Here is a 25,447-nt window from a genome sequence, read left to right as displayed (position 1 = left end):
TGAGGTTAAATATGTTCACGCACAAGACACAAACGCACAGCTGGATAGTTATCTTGTGAATTAACAGCACATGTGAGGCAGATGAGGGCTGCTGCGTTTTCCTTGCTGAGCTGGAAATTCCTCTTGTTGTGATACGAGCTGTGAACTTCTGAATAACTGTTTTGTATTTATGCAGCAATAAAAAACAGAATGAGTTAGGAGAAGGACACGGAAAGGGTGTGGAGCCTCACCAAGCTTTATTTACATGCGCGCCATTTCTTATACAAACTAGATTACAATTCAAAATGGAATACACAGGAAAAATACCCACTAACATCAAGTCGAGAAGAAGCAAGATTAATAAAGGGCAAAGTTCAGAGGGCGTAAGGATGGGAGCTGGACTGGGCCTCTTTACAAGGATGGAAAAAGTTCAAGATCATGAAAAGGAAATGTCCAAAAAGGTGATTAAGGTATCTAGTGGTATGTCTCTTCTATTGTTTTTATTGTTTTTCTCAGCATTAAAGTTGCACGTGTTGTGCTGCAGGTGTGTGTGTGTGTTGAGCACAAGAAGAGAAGACCTGTACTTCAATGAAGTAGTAGCACTGACTGACTGTGTGGAAGGCCTGCTCCACTGTGACTAAACTATCTCCCCGAAAAAGCCAAAAAAACGTTTGAATGCACTGAATGTACAAAATGTAAGCAACACTCTCCTGCGATTGAGATCGCCTTTGCAGTTTATCAGGGATCAATAACCCTTCTTTAAATAGAAGGGATTAGAGCATTCCCTGGATTCACCTTGTCAGTCTTCACAGGAGGATTAAAGCAATATTCTGCACAGTCAGTGTAGATACATTCAAATGCTTAGCAGTTCGGGTGATGGCTCAGGATTCCCCCTACCCCCCCTCCCCCAGAAAAACAAACAAAAAAACAAACAAATTTTGAAATGTGACATGATGTAGGAAATTCCAGCTCATTGTCGGGTGATGTTTCAAACGTGTCAAGTTCATAACTAGCGGCTCACTGAAAGCACCGGGACGTGAGCCTACTCCACCCCAGGTGGAATAAATACAAGTGCGAGGCTGAGGAACGTCCGTTAAAAGAGGCTTTTCCCCGTGTCTGTGTCAATGTTCACACACCTGTAATAATAAACCCCTCAAATGCAAGAGGGGGGTTCAAGTGCTGCTCTGTAAGCCCTGATTTAAAAAAATTGAAACAGAGTGTGCGTTTGATACAGGGTCCTTCTCTGTGTTACAATTTCTGTCGAGGGACGGCACCATTGGCAGGGTCAAGGGGGAACAGCTAAGTCATGCACTAAACCTCAGATAGCACAGGAGATCATTCTAGGCAACCATGCACGCGCACGCCTCTCCCTTGGCCTCAAAGTGATATACACACATCTGTACACTTTATACACAGTGGGTCAAACACTTCATGTCACTACCCCGGACAGAGATGGGGTACCAGGGTTTCCAGATGCTACGTCAATGGTGCGTTCCACCATTTTCAAAATCTGGTTCAACAATTAAATCACTGGTAACAGTGTTCCCTTCTACCTGGTTGTTCATTATTTCTTCAACTTAACCTTTAGAGGTATCACAAAATCCAAGGGTCAAATACTACACGAGTAGCCTACATAAAGACATACAGCGAGTATATATGCATTTCACACAGTTCATGATGCATAAATACATGCATGCATACAGTCGGCTGTGCTGTATGCACCATGAGGGATAGTGAGGGGTTACACATCATTGTGAGATTAATTCAACAGAAAATACACACGACAGATAAACACACACGCGCTCACACACACATACACACACTCACTTACTCAGGAGAAACAGGAAGTCACCTGCAGGAGCACCAGGCGGGTCCGTGAGGGGATGTGTGTATGTGTGTCACGAGTCCGACAAGAGGAGAAACGGCTATGACACCAAAACGAAAAAATAACAGACTGCGTGAAGTCTGACATTTATCTCGCTTCCTCCTCTTCATCGCAACGGCCAAAAGTTCACAGGATACAAGTTCACAAACACAAAGCATTACTGTTTTTTTTTTTTCAATCAAGAAATGTCAAAATACCATTAGAATGTGACTTGATGCTATTTAAACGGGAAGCCTCCCTTTCCCCCCTGAGTGATTCTATATATATATGCATAACAAGCCCCACAAGCTCATTTCAAGAAAACAGCAGAGCTTAACACAGATCCCTGGTATTATTTTTTTCTATCTATGTAGGTGACTGGAGTATATATATATATATATATATATACTGTATATGGGTGTGTGTGTGTGTGCATGTGCGTGCTGTGATTTGGCTGCCAGCATATCCTACTGTTTGTTTCAAGTAATTTGGCAATATACAGAGATAGCTTATTGTTTTTACTCGAGAAACAAATGGCTTCTAGAGGAATGAGCCTAAAAACCCTGCTCTCGCCGCCGTCTACGGATTCGACCTCGCCGTGCTACATGTGGCTGCAGCTTTGGGCTTCTGCAGGTCATGGGTAGAAACAGGAAAAAGCAAACAAAAAAATAACTAAATGCACGGCTTGCTCTCAGGACAGGATTCAACACTGTTTAAATAGCACCTGTTATGGTGTGGAAATGTTCACAACCCTCGGACACAGGTATTCATTTTGGCTACATCATATGCTGTGATAAACGACCTTAACAGAATTCACTAGACGCGAAGAAAACAAAGAAAAGACTGACAATACCCCCCCCCCAACCCTTCCTTCTTGAACTTCCCACTGCCCTGCACTGTACAAATATCCACGATGAGATTTTCTTCCTATAGACTTTTTAACATTTTTTACAGTTAGATATACACAAAAAAAAGTAGAATATTTTTTATTGTATTATGAAGCTAATTGTAATACAACCCTCATTATGTTGCAGTTTACTTCAAGCATGATATAAGAACTAAATGGGTCGTGCATGGCGTTTTATCGAGCAAGTTTAACTTCTACGGTTCTGATATCTTGCAAACTGGGGCCAGCGTGTAAGTTTGTCTGTGTGTGTGTGGATGTGTGGCTGCTCAATGAGTAACATACTCTATTTCCATCTTTTCATTTTATCAATACACCAGTTCTCTTTGTACAGACATGTATGATGCAGAAACAAAACAAAAAAACACTGAACATTTAAAATCACTAGGTGAGAACAGAGGGATTTCTTTTCAACATAACACGTCCAAGGATTTACACCACATAACTTCTTGATTTTTTCACTTTACACGTTTTCTACTTTTTTAATATCTTCAACGGGAATAACTGCACTGTGCACATCTTCCGTCTTTGCTTGATATTTTGTCCTTTCGTTTTTCGCCTGAAACCCCTTCTGATAGGCAGAGTCTCTTATTGATATCAACAGACTGGGTGTCAAAGGAAAATTGCATAACCCTAAGATTTGTGAGTTTGTTGTGATTGTTTGACGTAGCTTTCCTTCTTTTTGTTGTTGTTTCACAGGAGGCGTTGAGGGCTTATATGTGCAGCATCACTAGAGTCTGTCAGATCGCTCATAGTTCACCAGTGTGGGAGCAAAGGTAAAGCTCTCGAGAGGAAGTCTTCTTCTGTAAACATAGGGTTTGTATTTTACGTTGTGCTGATGGCAGGTTTGGCAAAAAGGATGTTGTACATCTGATCTTCTCTTGCAGTACACAGTTCAGACCTGGGGAGAGAAAGAGAGTAGAACTTTATTTCTGAGTATCTGTGCAGTACCTCAAAACAATCGTAACTTAATGTCAACCATTTCTAGGGATGCATCAATTAGCTCTGTTGTAAAACTGACCAGGTCACCACCAATCCTCTGTACACGGTTAATTTGCAGTGATAAGTGAGTGCTCAGTCACCATGGTGCCATTACAGCCACGAAGTCAACCTCAGCTCACCTGACAGCTACAGCAGCTGATCTCAAAGCCAGCCCACATCAGCTGATGGCTCAGCTGACTACCTTCCATGTATTCATTGGCAAAGCTCAAACAAGGCTCCTTATTTCAGCTGCTTCAGCCTGCCAACCCCGGCTGCTTCCTCCCCAAGCCGTTTTGCAACCCACCTCCACCCCAGCTCCCCCCTTTTCACGTTGTGTTTGATTTATTCAATAACATTTCTGTTGTCATTGATGCCGGCTCTGTTTCCATTCGGGGGTCTTTCTGCTGCCCTCTCTGTCTTAATCTTTCCATGTCGGCACATGGAAGGATGGAGAAGGGTGCCCTCTCTGTCTAAGGCCTTAAACCTATGCACTTGGAAGGGCAGGCAGGTCCAAGAAAAGAGCATAATCGCCAAATGTAACTTATGCAGATGCAAATTAAGATTTCTTTGACAAAAGGGGCCCGGAAATACTGTTTCCCTAATTCCTACATCTAAGAAGATATGTTCACATACTACATTCATTTAAAAACAAACATACCTGCTTTGCTCCCTCCTGGCCTGAGCATATCAGCCAGGTACCCAGCTCTCGGAGGTCTGCTTGGTGCTAGTGAAGTTGCTGACTCCGTTCATGTTGGCCAGTGAGTCAAAATTAAAGTCCAGGCCATCTGCGTCCATCAGTTCATTCCTGATGATGGAGTCCATATCACACTCCAGGCTGCCGTTGAACATGTCCAAGTCCAGGTCGGTGGGGAAACGGTCCTGACAGATCCCCCCACTGCTGCTGATTGTTCCATTCAGGAAGATCGAGGTGTCGATCTGCATGGAGGAAGACCCATTTCCTCCCAATGGCGAGAGCAAGAGATGCTGCTTAACATTAGCCAAAGTGTTAGCCTCATTGGCAAGGTTCAGGCCTCCGTTTAAAGATCTCAGGGAGCTTTGGTTGTGGTTGTTACTCTGCAGCAGCTCACCTTGGCTGCCCTGAAGTCCTCCGGTAGTTCCAAAGGTCATTACAGGATCATTGCGGAGCATGAGGCCACGGCGAGAGTTCTGCGAAATGACGGCTGCAGCGCTGGCCTGTGACATCAGCGGGTCAGACTGTGTCATCATGACATCACTGTGGCTGTGGCTGTCGGAGTTGAGCAGGTCTTGTAGTGTCTGGCTACCAAAGCGAGACATGCTGATGCTGGAGAAAGTAGTCTGCTTGTTCTCCTGGATGGTCTGCATGGGGGACGGACGTAGAGAGGAACTTGTTGTGTGGGGGCCGAAGATGGAGTTACTGAAGCCGTTTACTCCACCATTAGAAGAGTTGGACGGTGGAGAGGAGACGGTGGTAGGTGAGCCTAACCCGGTGGGTTTGGACCCAAAATTGAACCCTGAGGACCCATTTGGAGGAGTCTGGGTGGGAGAAGTTGGCACCAGGTTGATGTTTTCCAGCAACTCATCCATCAGGTCATCCGTGAGTCCATCATTCAGGTTCATTGTACCTGCCAGGTCTGCCAGGCGGGGCAGCTCAGCTGGCGCAGCTTTCCCATTTGGAATGGGGATGCTAGGAGAAAGGGCTCTGCCAGGACTGGAGTAAAACATAGGCGAAAGAGGTGGCTCATCATCGGGCACCTCATCTAACTCTGGGTTGGCCAGAATTGGTGAGAGGCGACCGCTTACAGTGCTGGCATTGGAGTTTGTACGGGAGCGGAAGTCTGTCCAGGCATCCAGCTCCTCACTGCTGCGTGACGTCGGGCTTCCGGGCCACTTGGAGAGACCTGAAGGACTGTCTCCACCGCCTTCACCAGCTGCAGCAGCCGCAGCTTGCAGGGCGGCCTTCTTCTTGGCAGCACGGCCACGGGCGGATTTGGTGTACTTGTTGCTGTTGTCCATGGAGACTGCACGGCGTCGAGGAGCCTTGCCGCCCTTCCCTCCTTCTGGGTTGATCATCCACCAGGAACTCTTCCCTGTTCCTTCGTTCTGGACCCGAATGAATCGGCTGTGGAGGGAGAGGTTGTGTCGGATGGAGTTCTGTAACACAAGAGAGGAGCAGAGGAGGTTGTGGTGAGCAATGTGTGCAAAATACTTTAGAAGCAATTTCACAAACAATGACTGTCATCAATATTGATCCGTTGTACTCTTTCTATCCTGTTGCCAATAAAACATTCAATGAATACGCCTCATCAAATCCAACAACACTCATCCATAAACCACCCAGCACCACTGATTCTACAGCAGCATGAACAGTTGCTCTTGGTGAATAGACACCCAAAGCAAAAAGCCCATTGTTTCAATTGTTTCACTAAATATAGACAGGAACACACTAACATGCAGCAGCATTCAGAGCTGATGCCTGCATTGTTCCCAGTGTAGCGTTTGTCTTGTGACTATAAAAGAGAAAAGAGCAATAATGGTTTAGAATCGGGCGTCTGCCTCGTTATGAATGATACATACAAAGAGCCAGTGTTGCGTAAGAATCACATTCTGTGTCAGATCATGTGTGTCTGTGCACCCCTGTGTGTGACTCATGGCTGGTGTGTATTGATCAACTCTGAGCTCCTTCGTTGTGCGAACCAAAGAGGCTCATTGTTAGGGAAGTGGTGCACATGACAGCCCCTGGTAATGATCAAGACTTTCACAGAGCTGTGCTGTATGTACACACAGAAGGTCAAAACTGTGATAGAAGAACCCTGTTGAATCCTTTGTTGCCTCGCTGCTGCCTTTGTTTACATAAATAGTTGTCAGATGGATAATCTTCTACACACGGTTTTACACACATTAAGCCGTGCTAGCAGCCTATCAGGTAACTTTCTCGGTACCTAGAAAATGAAGCCTAGAGACTTTTCCATTATTTCCTCTTTCACAAACACAAGATGGACATTTGTGGTTTGAGTGAAATATCCAAACTGCTGCTGTGAAAACTGACACTCATATCCATGTTCACCTCAGGATGCTGGTTTGGTTCATGACCAAATATTTAGCCCCTACAACATTCCCATCAGTCCGTGTTGTTGTGTTTCATGCTAATAAGGAAGCGTTGGCATGCTAACACAGTAAACATTACACCTGCTTTACACCAGGATGTTATTTCTCTCCTTGTCCCAGATGAACAATAATTATCGGAGTTGTGATTAGGGAACAGCCACATATTTCAGTTTAATGCCACCAAAGTGGATTAATACAAAACACACAAGAATAGACACAAAGCTAAGAAACAGCTGTTTCACAAAGTACTATTTGAAAAAAAAACGTAGGCCTCGTAACTTTTAATGTTTAAAGTCGTTATGAGTTTCCACTTGCACAATATAAAGCATTCACATGTCACTTTGTTTCAGTCACTAATTTGATTAGCACCGGTTAAAAGAAGAACTGTATGTTGTGAGCTCTGGCTTTACAGTTATTTAAGTCTCGAAATTCCAACCTCACTCGGTCTGTAAATTACACCAATGCACATACACATGTCCATCTTGTCCCCCCCCCCCCCCCCACACACAGACACCCACACAAACACACACATGCAGCCATCTGGTTACTCAACAACACAACATTTCACGGTTCTTATATGACACGACAATGAAGACGCACACGTGTTGAGAAATGGGACAAACACTTACACTTATTACTTTTGGGGAAATTACGAATCTGGATATGTGATGATGACCTAACTTGTTTTTACTTCCTTTCCTTCCCACTCAAGACCTTGTTGAATTCGTTATTTTGCCTCAGTCTCCTTTTCTTTCCATACCCCCTCCCTCTTCCGCAGTTTCTGTTGTTTCACAAACACGCAGCTCTTATGGGTCCTGAGGGACGCTGGGGCTATGCTATATCCTCTCATATAAACAAGCCAACCGCCATCCACAACACGCAAGCATTTTCCCTTCTCTGTTTTCCTGCTATGTATATTTTTACTCCCTGAAAGAGAACAGATTTCAGGGTTCAAACCGGCGAGGGCCAACATTTTCTCATTTTTTATGGGAATCACAATATTGTTTTCCATGAAGCAGTCCCGTCTTTCCTGGGCAACAGTTTACAGACAATCTGGTCTGGATTGTTATTCTGGTCAAAAGCAGTTCAATCAGAGAGGAGACCGAGTCGGTTTAAGTTACATTTGTGAACGCTACGCTGGCACGTCAGATCTCTGGGGCCAAACTGAACCTCTGACCCATCGTGAGTGTGTGTATTTGAGTATAAACATCAGCATGTGTGTCTTGAAATACAATTTTGAACTTGTAGCTTCTTGAGTCTTTTGAGAGCAAATGCAATAGACATGTGTACTGTTTGTAGCAAGAACTGTGCAATAGCAAATCCGTAAAAAGCTGCAAGTAATGGTGACTGGTGTGCGCATGTGAATGTACGTTCTCAAAGTGTTTATGTGTGTGCGTGTGTGGGTGTGTTCTGTTAAATGAGGTAAGATGAGAAGAGATACCAGGGAGACCAGTGTTTATCCTCTGCCAGCATCTCTCGAGGCATGACGTAATGCTGCTTTATTACTGAATATTTTACAACACACACACACACACACACACACACGCACACACAAACACAATCGCTAAATGTTTCCAGCTGCCAGGCACATGTAAATAATGGACGGACTTTGTAAAGGAAAGAGGAGAACTTCTGGTTGGCTGAATGAGAGCAGAATGAATGGAATGTGCTTTCCCTTCTCTCGCTGCTGTAAACATTTACCTGCCAGAACCTGACACTTCATCAATCCTTCCCCCCCCCCACTCCGTCCGTCCCGTGCTCTTTTAATCCAAGCCCCCCCCACCCCTCCCGCTCCAACAGCACCACTTGTTGAATCTCTCTTTTCCGTGCCACCGCTCGCATCCGCCAAATGTCAGGTGCGATGATACTCGATGTGATGCAGCAGCAATAAAAAAAGGAAGCAGGATGTACGCAAGTAAAGAAAGAGTGATAAAGGAAAAAAATAGGTGGCCACTGTGAGCGAAGGTGAGAAAAAAGGGCGACAGCAATGTGAAAAAGGGAACGTGTGGTATAAATCGGTTTAACTGAATATTTCCAGCAGATCCTCCAACTAACTAGATGCACAAACCCAGTTATTCTGGATAAAACTTATAACTCCATGAAACGTTTTTTTCGATTTTTTAAATGTAAAACACCACAAGCAGCATTTCATTTCACATCCACCGTATGGGTGCATGGAGCAGAACGAATGTATGCTCTTCGTGTGTACTTGTCCATGGCCCTCCTCTGCGTGAGTGGGGAACTGTATGCTTACTGCTGTAGCTCCTCTGGGGTATTCCCAAAGCCCATTAATAAAAACAGCTCACTGAGACAGCAGCTATGATTCATAACTCCTTCCATGCAGCCACAAGAGCTAAATAACACACATGCACTACTACAGCTTGCAGCGAGAGCTTAGCAATGGATAATTACACTCTTCACGCTGGACGGCTACTTGTTTACAATTGTTTTAGTAAATGTTCTCTCTTGACCTTATTTTCCCCCCCTTCCTTTTATCTGACATCAAATAAAGGTTTTCTATATCCATTAATTGGCTTAGGGGGAAGAGCAGTTCATCCACAAAGGGTCCACAGGTTCGATCCCAGTCTCTCTCGTTCTACGTGTCCTTGGGCCTCACTGATGGCTTTGCCGACAGTGTGTTTGTGATGTGTGATGGATGCACAAAGATGCACTGAATGATGTGAATGATGCTTTCAAAAGGTCATCAGAGTGGTCAAGGCACCAGTATAAATAAGAAGCATTTACCATTTCACTGCTGCTGCTGCTTTACAAAACTAGAAAAGCTGAGAATCAGTTGTTCATGAGACCGGTTGTCCAGGTTCACCAGGGTTACATTTTTGAAGCCATCTAACTTAAAGTAGCCTGACAAAGCTGAACTTGCTTTGTAAGACGGGCCCCAGCTGTATGCGTGTGTACGTGTGTGTGTATGTGTGTGAGTGTGTGTGCGTGTGTGTGTGTGTGTGTGTGCGTGTGTGTGTGTGTGTGTGTGTGTGTGTGTGTCTGTGTGCGTGTGCGCACCAGCTGCGGCCAGAGCCCAGGAACACAGAGGCCTTTTTGTCCATCAGCAACATGTGGGAACAATTAATCACTGTCAGCAACCACGCTAGGAATCTCTCCCTCTCCTTTGTCTCATTATTCAGATTTTTTTAAGGTGCGTAGGTGGGAACTCCTATTTTTTTGTGCATTTATGTAAATCTGAATGTAGTAGGTGTGTGCAAGCTAAAAAGAAAATAAGGTGTTTTAAAGAGATTTCCAGGCGGCTCTGAGGGAATTAGATCAATTTATTACCCCAGATGCATGTTGTAAATGTGAAGAAATTTACTGCCACTAGGTCCTTCAGAAGCAAATCCTTCCGATTGGTGGAGATGATTCTAAGGATGCTCTCTAATTGGATGTAGCTGTGCCAGTTTCTGCTGTGGTGATTGGTGGATGGAAATTGGTGTGCGTAGCCAGGCAGTGCAGAGCAGGGAGGGACTGCACAGTGTTGCCAGTGTATTTCATCACCCAGCTACAGCACATATCTGAACTCAAATGTATGAAATGGTTTCACGTCATCTGGTTCTTCTTGTTTGTTGGAGCCTGAGAGAAACATTTTTACTGGTCACACCTGACCTTCCTCACCTCTGGGAGTGAGGAAATACTCACAGAAAACACACACACACACACACACACACACACACACACGTGTACAAGAAACTCAGCACACAGCTCTTCATGTGCTGTACTGCAGGGAAAGTGTTAGGTCAGAGGGTCACAGTGTCATAGAGTCAAGAGATAGCTCCGGGTCAAAGGTCATAGTGCTTTGAGCTTCATGTGCCCTAGACCCTCCCCTTTGACCTTGTTTCACTGCCACGATTGGACAAACTCTGTGACCTAAGCCTCACACCTCTGGTGTACTTAACCACCCGCTGACACCATGTGCATGTGTGTGTGTGTGTGTGTGTGTGTGTGTGTATGTGTGTGTGTGTGTGAGTCATGGCCAAACAGAACCGCACTTTATCAGTCATTATGTAAACCAGCACTAATTTGAGTCTAATGTCAACAGTGACCGCTGCTGGGTCAAGTAGACAAGTTGCGCAGCATTAGTTACCATTTGAGATGAAGGAGGGACGATGGGCTGCAGGTTAAAATGAAACTCGTCTGTCCTGTATGTTTTCTTTCTTTTTAGCCAATGTAAATAAGATGAACTTTGTGTGTGAGGTGACAGGAAGCAACCGAAAAAATCAATAACAGATACATGACGAATAGAAAAAGTTCGCAAGGCTGGACAGAGTCAAAGGAGCTTGTCGTTTTGTTTTTAATATACGAGAAAAAAAAAAAAAGATGAACAGTTTGGTTTATTAAACAAGAGCAGAAGATTTGGAAAAACAACAAATCCCCTTAAAATCCAGAGCTTGATGTAGTTAAAAAAAGAGACAAAATAATAAAATATATGAAGTATCTAATGTACATTGAAGTGTATAACTGTACCCTAGAAACAGGTTGTATTTGGATTTTTTTCTCAGACACCGCCTCAAGACAAACAAACTATTTTGAAATACTTCTGTTTATATTTAATGGTTCACAATAGTATATAAAGATGTGTAACTAATCTGTATTTGGAAAAATCAGCTGATGAATATAGAGACAAACTTCTTGACTTATACAGCGAGCGCATGAAATATTCTCTTGTATTAATGTTTTCCTCAAGGATTGTGATAGTGTATTGTGAGGTGTGAGGTGCGGGCACAGACAACATGCAGGTCTCTGACACGTATGAGCCAGTTTATAAATAAACAGCCCGGCTGGTCTACGTTAACGCTGCAGCGAGAGGATGGTTATTTATACTGTGACCCTGCACAAACACACACACACACCCACAGACACACTAACACAGCCACAGAAACACACACACACACACACACACACACACACACACACACACACACACACACACACTTGGTCTGGGTTCCAGCAGCCCTGAGCTCTGGACTGCAGACAGAACATTCCATTCTCCTCAATCATATGTGCGTTTCCCGGCCAGCGGCTCGGTGTCCCAGATTGTGTGTTTAACTTTATATTTATGGGTGTGTGTGTGTGTGTGTGTGTGTGTGTACACGCTGGATGGGGATCTGGAGCTTGGCAGGAGGAATCATGTTACACCTCATTCTGCGTATATTTCTGCTTGTACTCGCCCTGCTGCTCCTCGTTTTGTGAATTGATTAACGTTTTCATGGAAACATACACGCACACACGCGCACACAAACCCGCAATCACACACACACTGCTTTCCAAGAATCGTGACCTTGCTCAATCATGAAAAAAGCCCCCTCTTGTCATCGCAGAGACCTCACTATTGCAATGTCTTCCTCTCCCTCTCTTCTCCCTCTGCCTGGATCTAGTGTATCCAGCGTTGTGTCAGGCCACATGCTCAAAAAAACCTCCCTATTTACTCTCCTGTTTCCTCCAATCAGATCGCCTGAGGTGGGGGAGTTGGTCGACCCATCCCACCTCTGAGAGCCAATCAGTGCTCGCCGTTTTAAAGGCTTGGCTCGTCACGTTATCCTGGAGCGAGGCGTCAGTGGGTCAGTGTGTTTTGATCAGTGCTGTACGGTCACCTCAGTTCCTATAGAGCATGTGGCTCATGGTCACGGTGGGAAATTCGATACACACATAGACACACACACACACACAGACAGACACACACCAACACACACTGGAAGGAGGATCAGGGATATTAAAAGCAAGAAACAGCTGCTGTGTGGGAAATACATCACTAGATATCCTCATGATTTGGATCCAGAAAATCAAAATCATATTTCTTTCTTCAAAGCCAAAAAAGGAAAAAACTGGAGATGAGATAAGAGGAACACACACTCAATGTACGTTGATGCACATATTGTTTGTTTCAGTTCAGTACAGCTTTGCTTTGGGACGACACAGGATGTCCCTGCTGGGTTTTATCAACCCGAGTTCCAGGACATAGAGTCCTTAAGCCACGGAGGAGCTGCTCCTGCCAAGAGCAAACACACACACACGCATGCGGATAAAGTTTGCAGCGCGTGGGTCTAATATTCTGTCATGATACGTATACTTGTCGCGGGAATAATCATTTGGATCCTTTCACTCATCTGGAAATTCAACTCAGAAACTATTTCAGACCAACAACCAAATACAAAAGTCTCCGTTAGCTCTCATGCTAATAAATACCTGGTACATTTAGCTTCTTTGTCCAATTGATCCTTATAAATCCTGTGATTTTGCAGTATTGCTTACAATGACCTACATTGTCTTTACAGTGGGAAAATTAGGGGTGAGCTTAGGACAATTTTATTATAAAGCCTAAATACTCTGTAACTTGCCTGTCAAATGTACAATTATCTTCTTTATTCCTCTTAATCACCACCACCATCATCACCACCACCATTGGTTTCTGTATAGCAATGGTATCGGTATCAGTATAGGTATTTGGTTTTGGATCGAAACAGAAACAGAAAAGTGGTTCGGTGCATTTTTACTTCACAAGTATATCTTTTGAAATGCTAGTTAAATCTTTTACACATAAAAAAAATACACCCAGGACACTGAGCCTATAAATACAGTCAGAGAGAACATCTAATAATAATAATATATCGTAAAAATGGTGCTAAACTTCTGGTGGATTTAAGTTTCATGAATGTTGTTTGGGTTAGTCGGTGGGCCAGTGGCTGACAGATCCTCTGCCCTGGCACGATGATGATGACGGTGGCGATGGCAGCGTGGTGACTTGTTGCCCTTTTTAAGAACTTCAAGTATTTCAACATGGGACATCTATAAATAGAGACGCACCAGAGGGCAAGTCTGCCAGCTGCGATTATCGTATTTAGCCCGGTTTATGAGCACGCTGATGACAGACGCACGCTAATACACACGAAAACACACGCAGTCCGGATGAAAGCACAGCGGTGTGGACTTGGTGGTGCGGAAAGTACATAAGTACAGAGAGAGAAGGGTGAAAAAGACAGGCCGACCACCAATAACCCCAGCGGTATGCATTACAGAGCTCCTCTGTGTGTACAGGTGATTAATGAGACATTCAAACTATGTGAGTATGAGTGCGTGAGAGAGAGATAGAGAAAGAGAGAGAGAGAGACACTGTTAGATGAAGAGTACAGAGGGACGTCAGAGGGATAGACAGAGAACAAGAGGGCTCCCTTACTATCAAGACTAACAGGGGTGACTATAAGATTAATTACATCGCCATGTGATACGAGAGGCACAGAGGAGTGGCGGGATCGAGGGAGAAGGGGGGGGGGGCACTATCATATCTAATTATCAGTAGGAGGAATGTTGATATTCCTGCGGGAAAACTTGGTGCAGGTGTCAAGGAAAACAGTTGGGAAATGAGCTCGTCATCCACACCTCAAACCTCAGACCTACGTCAAGGGCGTTTATTTTTGGCATCCGGGAATTTCAAAGTAAAAGTCCTGAACATTTGATCAACATATAATATGTTGATATGGTTCAACAACAAAAAAACGTTTGGCTAATGTGATTCGTTTCATTTAATTTTTTGATCAACTGTGAAAGTATTATGAGGTATTTTATTCATGGCTTGTTCTTCAAAGCTGCAGCCACTGAGGCTCATGGGAAGTTTAGTATTTAGAGATGGCTGAAGTGAAAAGGTGATGCCATAAACTGAAAGCACCACACCTCTAATAGAACACCATTTGTACAAGGAGGAAGAACTAAAGTAATCATGGTGAATACATCATTCCTGTGTATTTATCTGGAGGAACATTTCGGACCTTCAGCGTATGGGAAACAAGAAGAAAGCAAAACCCATGGAGATTGAGACAGTTTACTTCAATAATTGAAGAAGAAGCAGGAGAAGAGGAGCGAGGGAAAGAGAAGTGAGGGGACGGAGGGAGGAAGTGACGGTGGGGAAAAGGACATGCTGTTTTTATGGGTGTAGCTCGGGTCAGGGGTTGACTGAGGTTTATCGCCTCCCTTAACGCCACTCTGCCCTGCCTGCATACTTGTATTTCCACTGAGAACCAGATTGTGTTCTGCACAGAACAAAATGGCAGCACCTGGGTGAACTGAGGACACTGATACACTGGAAATATGGAAAAGTTTCATGAAAGAGCTCTGATTTTTTCAGTAGAAATACAGATATCAGACTAAATTACAAAGTAAAGCTGCAACTCTTCCAGCAGAGAGTTGTATGTCATGAGTTTTTCTCAGAAGATAAAATTTAGTTCTGGTCACCGGCCGTAAATCTTCTGCACCCAAAGGAAATGACAAATTTATTTCTTCCCTGATCGTTATCGGTTCTTTCAGATCAGATCCGTTCGCTTTTTTGACTTTTATACTGTCTTCCGTTTCTCTGAACAGCTAAGCCCCTTTATTTTGAAATGACCAATTCCAATCAGTATAACATTATTAAACAATTACTGACAAAAGTATTACAAATAATTACAAAGCGTAATTGCATTTGAACCATCAGCTCAAAAGAGAGGGCTTCAGTGGTTCCAAATTAAAGTTTTCAAGTTTTTGTGGTTCTAATAAACTTTCAACATACTTTCGCCTCGTAAAATCTTGAAAAAATGAAACCATCCTGAAGGGAAGACGTCACTTTTTTGTTGAACTTCTCACAGCTCATGTCCACATTGAATAATAACCTCTGACACGCAGTCACAAACTAGACTTTGCTTCGATCTAAAACGGCCAAAAGCCAAAAAGGTTGAGAACCGCTGCCTTACATAATCTGCCGGGAGTCAAATGTAAAAGAAAACATTGTGTCGACACGCAGAGGAACGATGTCACGGTTCATGACAGTTGTATTTGTGTGTTCAGACCAAATATGAGGAGAAATCGTACCTGGTGTTACCCGCACAAGTACAGTTGCTGAACGGTTAGCTATTTGCGTCTTTGTATTGACTTTGTATGTAAAGTACTAAAAAAAACTACTCACACTCCACTTCAACACTAGAGGGCATTTATAGTATTTGCTCTTTGCATTTTGCACTGGTGTCAAACTGTATGCTGATCAAAACAAGCTCTCGAGGATATACATACAACTCTGCCACTGGCTTGTGTGTGTGTGTGTGTGTGTGTGTGTGTGTGTGTGTGTGTGTGTGTGTGTGTGTGTGTGTGTGTGTGTGTGTGTGTCTGTTATAGTCACTGCGGTTACATGTGTCCGATTGAAACCCGATTTCTGGCGTTGTCCGGTTTCAATCGAAGATCCATGTCATGTAACTCCACAAATCTAGATTTCTTGTGTCCGACTGAAGTTGGATAACCACCCCCAGATAAGTAGATCGGATCTGGCTGTATATCGGACAACGCGCGCATGTAACTCTGGAAGCTAGACAACAACTGGAGAAGACGTCTTTGCGCATGCTTGAGATCCTGCCCCCCCCCTCCCTCCCTGGTCGTGACCCGGAAGTCGACACGTAGATAAAATGTCGCTGCCCGGTGCCGGCCGGCATTCGCCATTACCATTCTAATCAAATGCGCCGTTCGCATTCGCAGTACTCCTAGAGTAAACATGCACAACATCATGTAGAGGGACGTAGCTTCACCTTGCTCTCCGTTCGTCATCTGTCTCGCATGCTGAGTTGAAGGCTGCTGTTGTTTTTGTGTTGCTAGTGGTGACGAGGTCAAGCGGAAATGGCAGGATCACCACTAGCTGTAATGAAAACAGCGCCACCTATCGTAGCGGGGTATCAAATGCTTTCGGACAAGAGTCGGATTTCTCAGTGCCATGTACCCTGAGATAGAGCAGTTAACCCCCCATGGATAGAGAAACCCGATTTCGGCCGAAATCGGGTTTCTGCCATCATGTAAACGTAGTGAGTGTGACACTGAGGTGCACGGCCTCCTTGATGCCATGTTTCCACAACACAGCCGGCCTCGTGCCTCCAGGATACAACCAGGTTTCACCTCCAGAACACAGTTTGGGTTGCAGAAGCATAGACTTATGTTCTACCTGTTGACTTCTGCAGTTTAATAACAGTTTAATAACAGTTTAATAACAGTTTAATAACCTCTCAAACCTTCAATCAACTCCGCTGAAGGTGAGGTACGATCTCATTCAAACAGATTATGCAGATAATATCATTACAGATAATTATGTTGGCTAACTAAACAGTGGGGCTACCAATCCAGTTGAGCTTGAATGTTGGAACCAGCAACATGCTGTTTCTTGTTTGTACTCGTTAGTGTGTGTGTGTGTGTGTGTGTGTGTGTGTGTGTGTGTGTGTGTGTCTGTGTGTGTGTGCGTGTGTTTGTGTGTGTGTGTGCGTGTGCGTGTGCGTGTTGAGTGCAGCGGTGGAGTTCACATCTGGTCTGGATTAGTGTTGGGGCCCCACTGGTGTTCATGGGGCTCTTCACTCTAATGGTGCTAAAAACAGATACAGTACACCATGCACGCACACACACACCACTGATTCTCACCATATGTTGTACCATGACAAACACGTCAAGAATACTTCTGGTTTATTGCACTATTTGTGTTTTTGTTTTCTTAGTTTTGCCGATCACCCTTTGCCGTCATGCAATCGCTATGTTAACAAAACAGAATTGTCTTAAAAAACTGTTAACACAATTGTTTTCTCCTGGTCAATTAAACCAACAATGGTGAGTTATGCTGCAGATGTTTCGAGAATCGGTTTGACCTTTGACCTTGCTGGTTTAACACTGAACTACATCAGAACCAGCGAGAAGGGACTGGGAAAAGAAAAGTCTCAGTTTCTCATGGAGTCAATCGCTCCGTTTAACTCGCCTGCCCAGCACCTCTGCTTTATAAAGTGTTTCTGTTTGACCGTGTGTGTGTGTGTGTGTGTGTGTGTGTGTGTGTGTGTGTGTGTGTGTGTGTGTGTGTGTGTGTGTGTGTGTGTGTGTGTGTGTGTGTGTGTGTGTGTGTGTGTGTGTGTGTGTGTGTGTGTGTGTGTGTGTGTGTGTGTGTGTGTGTGTGTGTGTGTGTGTGTGTGTGTGTGTGTGTGTGTGTGTGTGTGTGTGTCTGCTGATGTCAGCACTTCCAGGCCTCTCGTCTCCCTTCCTCCTACACACCAGCTGAGCAGCTGGAGAGAGGGAGGTGGTTTTTAAACTCACCTCCACACCGACACAGAGTATCTGTGTCCTTTACGTGTTTGTTTTAGCACATGGAGAGATCTTAACCTTTGTGAGGCAAACACCCAGCGGCGGAGACAGGCTGCATGCAGACGTCCTGTTAAAACACACGCCGAGGGAGATTTTTCTCCCAGCAACAGCCGGCCTTCTTCCTCAGCTGCCCCAAGACCCTGCCCCTCGGAGGAGTCACGTGACTTCCTGCCCGGAGACAAAAGGAAAGCGAGCAGCAGTTTGCCTTCACTCACTTTCCTTCTCCGATCTTGCTCTGCATTCGACCATTTCTCCACATGCATTTATTACTTTGTTCGAGCTGCAAAAAGTTTGTGGCTCAAAGTTTCCTTTAGACACATCTACCAGACGTCCGATGTTTCTTATAATTAACGCAATACAACTGAAATCATGCCAGCTGACTCACACTCTCACACTTTATCTCCCCTTCTCACCCCTCTGCTCCCCTCCCCTCACGTCTGTTGTCATTGCATCACTTCCTGTGAATCTGATCTCACTCGTCTGCGGTGATAAAAACGGAGAAGATCCTTTGAAACCCTGGTTTCTACAGCAACACTTTTGTCTCATGACCCTTTGACCCAGTTCACTGTCTGTCTCTGTGTGCGTGCCTGTGTTTGTGTGTCCAATGTAACTATGCCTGATAACATGTGTACAACGCTGCACAGGAGTTTGTGTGCGTGCATGAACAAAAGTGCATGCCCAAGCTTTTGTTCATACAAGTCGACTTTGTGTGCGTTAAGCTTATTAATCATTGTCGAAGGGGATGATGATGATGGTGATGACAGTCACGGTGCCAAATTTGACTCTGCTGTGTCAGCTCAAATCCACACGTCCTCCTCGCTCAGCCATCAGCGCACTGTATATTCTCAGTTTATTGGCTCTCGGCTCACAATTTGTGGCTTTTCATCTCTATATATTACCACATTTATAATCAAGTAAATGTAAATGAAAGCTGCGGTTCAATTTCTGCAGCTTTTTTCTTCTCTATTCATAGATTTGACCTTTTTTCATGCAAGGTTCTTAAAAACCTTCATGATGTTGAAAGAAGAATTACATCTCAATCTCCTGGATTCAATGAAACATTGAGGGACTTAAAACTAAACCCTCATTTCATCTGTGTGTGTGTGTGTGTGTGTGTGTGTGTGTGTTTGTGTGTGTGTGTTTGAGACGGACATTGACTCTAAAGAGAGATTTAAAACCACAGACATAGGAGGGCGCACTGAGAAGCACATGCCCACTTTCTTTTGTGCTTCTTGGCTGTTTTTCATCTTGAGCACAAAGATCCTGCTTGTATGACACTAACCCTCTTTTAGAGCATTTACTGCAAAAATCATAAAATCCTAAACATTGACACACCCTGAAAAACGACAACAAATTTAGCAAACACAACAATAATCTGACAAAAGCTCTTTTGGCAAATACGCTGTCGGGATAATTCATTTTTCTCTGCGATGCTATTTCTTCATGGCATTTTTACGGCACTGAGGTAATGTTTTTCTCACCTGTCCATTTGTGGGTTGGTTGGTTTGGAAACAAAATGACACAAAAACAACTGAACAGACTTCCACGAAACTTTGTGGAAGGATGTGAAGAATTTGCATCAGGGGATAGATTTCTTTTTTTCTTTAACAATGCGATATAGGGGATTTTTGGACGTTTTCACCACTTTCTCAGGGAATAATTCATGGATCTTGGTGAAAAACAAATTTCAGACACATTTATATGAGTGTGTAGCATTTGGGTGCTGCTTGATTGAATTTGAGGGGACTGTTAGGCCTTGGTGGAGATATGTGCTCAACTGTGGGCCATTCTGGGGTTTTTATTAAAAAAACATCAAATAGCAGAGTGTCGGAGAGTCTGTGGGAGAGCGAGGACATGCCGGAGGGATTTTGAGCCAGACTGCAATTAGTTTTCAAACATGCACCTTTGTCCAAAAGGGACGCACCACTCCATTACTGTACTCGTTCACCTTCTTTCTCCGCATCACGTACATCCGATTACACCTCCCCAATTTCAAACCTGGCTCTTTCTTCTATACAAATGGATTAAAGCTAATTTAACTCATTATTTATCTTTACACAGTGAACGTTATTGTTGTTTTTCATCGCCTGGCTCAACTCTGCAAACACACACCTCCTGTCTGTCGTCGCCGCTTGAAGTGAACCTCAGCGCCATGGCGACTCTCCTGGAATTTCATTAGTGGCGTTCAAGCAAACTGTATATTGTTATGAAGTCTCTGTATTTATTTTTGGGCCCGAGTGTGGCGTGAACTTAAATACCCCCAGGCGATGGGGGGGGTTATTTGGGGGTACGAGTTTGGGCACCGGGCCCCCAGTGCAGAGAGGGTTCAGCGGGGACATGAGAGGCCCTCCTCTCCTTTCCCTCACTCCTGCCTTTGTCCCGGCTCTCTCAGGCGCTCACAGCTTAGTGCTCTGCTTCATACATGACAATGCGCACACGCACACACACACAACACACTCACTAATGTTCAGGTCAGCCTGGTATTTCCTTACACCCACTTGCATGTCGTACACACCCGAGGATACACACAAACACACACACACACACACACACAGTCAAGTGAACAGTGGCCCCTAATGAATCGCAGAGTGTCCCCTCCCCACAGCGTCACCTCGCCCTCCCGCCAGCCGAGCGCTCCCCCCCCCCCAGACTCAGTACTCTGTATTTATATTGCCCCGTTATAAATAGACCACTGGCAACCGCACAGCTACCCCCTATGTTTTCTGTGTCTGTGTGTACAGTGTGTACAGTGTGTGTATTTATGCATGTGTGACCACCACAAGCTCAGTTTACTCTATTCAGCCACTGCTCAGTTTAAAATAGTGGTAACGGTTCATTATTTTAAAACAGAGGTGCGTGCATGTGTGACAGGAAACGCTGGTCTCTTAAAAGCAGGTAATCGGCTCGTCTGTGCTGCATTAGTGACACGGTGACATTAGTGCACTTCCCCTGACCTCACCTGGGGGGGGGGGGGAATAAACGGCAGAGCACGCTCGACTACAGATGTGAAGTTTCCTTTTCCATGGGAGGGTTCAGGGGTCATGGGATGGAGACGGACGAGAGGGTAGTAGCTGATCCCCGATCTCTTTAATCTACTGTACGGCCCCATGAATGAGTCTCTATCGTCTGGTTGGAAAAGCCTCCTCCCGTTCCTCACTTTTCCTCCCGTCTCATTATACGTCTGTCCTCTCTCTCTTACAGCCCCCCTCTTTTGTGACTGGTTATCCTCCCATTCTGTCCCTTTTTCCTCGCGCTCCGACATTCCCTCATTGTCAGTTTTCTGTATTTCTTCTGTCATCTCCCACTCTTTTCTCTACCCGCTCTGAAAGGTCCTTTCTAAGTCAACTCTCCGCAACAAAAGCTGTGTGGTGGCACCGGCTGGCAGGAGGCCAAGACTTGGCTCTCTCTTTCTCTCTGTGAGCTCTCTCTCTCTCTCTCTCTCTCCCTCTCTCGCTGTCTCGCTCTCTCGGTTAACAGCAATCATAATCACTCAATCTAAAACCCCCCCCTCACCTTCAACTCTCATCTTACCACATCACTTTTTGTTTTTTCTCCTCCTCTAATTTCTTTTATCCGTGGAGTGGGCAGAAACTGGGAGCTCTCCAATGCTCCGACGCTTACTTTCACACACACACACATGCACATTGTGAGGTGAGGGCTCGCCGCTTTTGAAAAAGGGGGTGTGTCCGGTCATTCTTTGGAGCTTGTGTGCGATCGGAGGGGGAAAACAGGGAGGAAGAAAAGGCAGGAAGACAGAAGGAGGGAGAGAGAGAGAGCGCTGATGGGCTTTTCAGACGAGCCGGCCTCTTTCTAATGGTAGACTTCCACATGCTAATGAAAAAAAACAAGAAAAACATGCTCACATCACACTGACCACAGAGTGTGTGATTCTTTCATGGGGGTTCTACTGAAAACCTCGCTTCAAAGCTGGCTGACAGCACTTTGATCCACACACACACACACAACTGCACGAGGTAATGAAAGACTCGCTCGTGAATGCCTGTCACACAACAACTGCACATACATTCAAACAGCGAAGGGACACGGAAGAAAAAGGAAAAACAAGAAGGCGACGACAGGTTTGGAAACTAATCAGGACTGAGTGAAGCACAGAACATGCAGCCTGTGCAAGAACAAAAAAGGAGGGTGTCCAATGTGCAAGGTCAGGCCAAAATTACAACTTGTGACTTTTGCCACTCTGAACTCACATGCTGGCCGCACCCCCGGTCACTGTGGCGCGGCACGTGCAGTCACACGGACGAAAATAACCAGACGGAGAGGGAAGTTGTGGTGCTACGTTCGTCGGTCGGTCTGACGCTTGCCACTTGATCACGAGATCGAAGAGGAAGAAAGAGCTGAACTGGCTCGAGCTGTGCCCTTATGTTGTAACATTAAAAAACCAAGTTTCTATCATTGGATGAATGTGTTTTCTTGCCGTCTGCCACATCGGCACCAGATCACTTTAAATCTTCCCTCTAATTTCTCATTGAGGCGCATAACACAGGACCATGCTTGCTGTTTCACAATGCTTTCAGTCGAGCTAGCTGATCGCATGAATCACACTGAACGGACTGATATGAAAGTTGGATCAACCTATAACATGTAGGAGGTGAATTTGAGTATTTGCCCAAAACGTTGAACTATTCCTCACACACATAGCACATACCAACAAGGGAAGGTTCAATGGAGGTCAACACAAATATGGTTAAATAAGCTGTGTGTCAATTCAGGGGCTGACTCCTTTGGGGCTGCTGCTGAGACCGATTGCATCATAGTGGTGCAACTAGACTGTCCCATTTTGAAGGCCACAGACAAATGCATCCTTCGAATGATCCTTCCCAGTACAACCTTTCCCAGGATTCATTGTTCCTTGATGTGCAAGTACACATTTTTTCATAGAGGTAATGTGGCCGGCAAGACGTCCAGTGTTTAAGTATCACGCCTCATCTCAGCCAAACCTCTAACGATACACATGCCAAAAGAACCAAGGGGTATTCTAAAACTTTCTCATAGTGTCCAACTACAGCTCTGTTGCTAGGTGATAGCAGGGGCGGGACAAGCTGGTGACGCAGATCATGGGATCCTAGACCAGACGGTCTCTTCTGGCCCCTGAACTGGGACACCGCTACAGATGTGACTGTCATCAACATTTCCCGGTAAGATTACACGTGTCCATCGGTGACCTCACTTGATCCACCAGTGCAGGAACTATACTGGATGGCACCAAAGCAAACGGTGCGTTCCATCGTCTGCATTAACAGACTCTGAGTAAGCTTGTCCACAGTTCATGTGAGTGTGTGTTTGTGTGTGTATGTGTGTGTGTGTGTGAGTGTGGGTGTACTTGAGTGTGTGTGCATATGCATCTTTTGTTGTTTTTAGCTTAGTTTTCCCAGAGTGCCCTGGAGTGAAAAGCCTGTTGTCTGTCTGGTGCGCTATTCCACGCTAAGTGGGTCAGTGGCTGGCTGAGTAAGAGGGTAAAGTCAGGCTAAAGTCGCCCAGAGATTGTGTGCGTGTGCGTGTGTGCGTGTGTGTATGTGTGTGTGTGGAAGATTGTGGCTGGGTGGGGGCAAGTAGCCTACATCCAGCATAACAAGTTCAAAGCTAGGGCAGAGTGAGAGGAGGACAGAGACAAGAGAGAGACACACGATTAAAAAAAAAGGAAATGGAGAGACCAGACAGGCGGGAATGTCGTTTTTTTTCCTGATGTGGGCTGGGCGACATCTTACATGCTACTGAGTGCTACTGTACAAAATGATGGGTTCCTAATAAAAGCCAATGCAGGTGGGTGTTTAGGGGGCGAGACGTGTCGACAGGGAGACAGACAGGCGAGGAGAGGGAGGGAGGGCTGGGGAGAACACAACCTGCTGCCGGGTGCTTTTAACGGGAGGTATGCAGACAGACACGGGTGCAGAGGGAGTAGTGAAGTGTACAAGACTTTATTCTGCTCGTCTGGGTTAGGCTACTATGGGCAACGCCTAAGGAGCATACGTGGGGCTCTTCAGCGCATGTGTGTGTCGGGGGGGGCGCACTTAGGCGTATAGAAGAATTTGGGTTAGCGTGAATTATTCACTGGTGCTGAGCAGACTCCTCGGGCGGCGTGCTCGCTCGAGAAGCTGGAATAAGAAGCCTGGGGCGGCTGAGGCAGGTTTGCAGTCGCCTATCAATGGGTTTACTGTGTCCACCGAGTCGAACCCCGGCAGATTAGATAACCAAACAAGCCTCCGTCACGACGTCCTGCGAGCAGCATCTTGGGAAACCTAACACACACATGGCGTGAAACCGGGGAATATCAAGCCAACCCATACCGATCTGTCTCCCTCCACCAGCCCCGGTATGAAACTGTCCCTCTGTCCTTCTCTAACCCTCGCTCCGAATCGTGAGAAAATAAATACCCTGCTCCGCTATATTTGCCAGCAGCTGTCTGTTTGGATAGTGTGCGACTGACTAACACACTGTACTATTGCACTGTCGAGTGCAACAGGGCACTACATGGTGAATCGTTCCCTTCCCCCACCTCCACTCTCCTCTGCCCGCTTCCTTCTCCTCCCCCTCGCCTCCTCAACATCCCTTCCTCTTTTAACCTCCCCTGCTTTATTCCCCCCCCCCTCTCTCTCTCTCTCTCCGCTCTCGCCTCGAGTGTCTCTGGGTTTTGAAAGTTGGAACGAGGCCAATTAACACAACAGCCGGTTTGCCAAACCTACGTGGAGGAGGAGGAGAAGGAGGAAGAGGGGAGCAGAGAGAAGAAGGCTCACATCGCTACACACTGACCTACATACACTTCCACCCAGCTGATTGAATCCTACGCTGAGGCCCGCGGCCAATCGCGAGTGGGGGGTGGAGAGCCAGCCAGCCAATGGCGCGGGCCTGTCTCCGACGAGCTCTTGCACTGTCTCCATACAGTTTTCAGTGATCATACAGGGTCAGGGGGAGAGAATGAGAGAGAGAGAGAGAGAGAGAGAGAGAGAGAGAGAGAGAGCCTAACAGAGGAGAGTCACAGAGAGAAAAGGAAGAGACAGAAGGGGGTGAGGGCGACGCGTGGAAGCACAATGAGGCTCAGACAGACACAAATAAGCGGCTGTTGCTTCCTGGTTTGCTCTCGGCCTCCAGTGTCTTACGCTGCTACACCTGCAGGCAAATGAAGGCTAATACTGGCTAATGCTAAGAGGGGATTAGTGCCCCACATTCGTCCCTGCTGCTTCCACAGCTCAAAGCCCAGGCTAGCCTGTTCTGACATGTAACCTCTCCACAAAGATGTGGTCCCTCAACAACAACAACAGGAGACACACAACAATATCAGAAGTGGCATCGCTTTTACTGCTGCAGTTTCCACAACACGACACCACTCGAGGTCTTGATGATTTTTAAGTGTTTAGTTAACTTGTTAACTTCTTTCTCCGACTCTTATAAAAGCTGTAAACCTTTTAATTAAGTAAAAACCCGTTTTGTAATATCTCTTTCACAGGTAAATGCTACAAACAATAAAAAAAAAGATGACTGACTAATTTTAG

General features: G+C 45.4%; 1 protein-coding gene across 1 annotated transcript in view; it reads right to left on the bottom strand.

Moving 5' to 3' along the window:
- Positions 1-214: 214 nt before the first annotated feature.
- Positions 215-25,447, bottom strand: part of foxo3b (forkhead box O3b) — a 43,133-nt gene continuing 17,900 nt past the window's right edge. Inside the window, exons 3-4 of the mRNA XM_061091143.1 lie at positions 4,387-5,861; positions 215-3,648 (exon numbers count right to left, since the gene is read on the bottom strand). Of these exons, the coding sequence (XP_060947126.1) occupies positions 4,416-5,861 (1,446 nt within the window). The 3' untranslated portion in view covers positions 215-3,648; positions 4,387-4,415. The remainder of the gene's footprint in view (positions 3,649-4,386; positions 5,862-25,447) is intronic.

The sequence above is a fragment of the Limanda limanda genome, chromosome 18, assembly GCF_963576545.1.
Source record: "Limanda limanda chromosome 18, fLimLim1.1, whole genome shotgun sequence".
Lineage (NCBI taxonomy): Eukaryota > Metazoa > Chordata > Actinopteri > Pleuronectiformes > Pleuronectidae > Limanda > Limanda limanda.
This window is presented reverse-complemented; position numbering and strand designations above follow the sequence as displayed.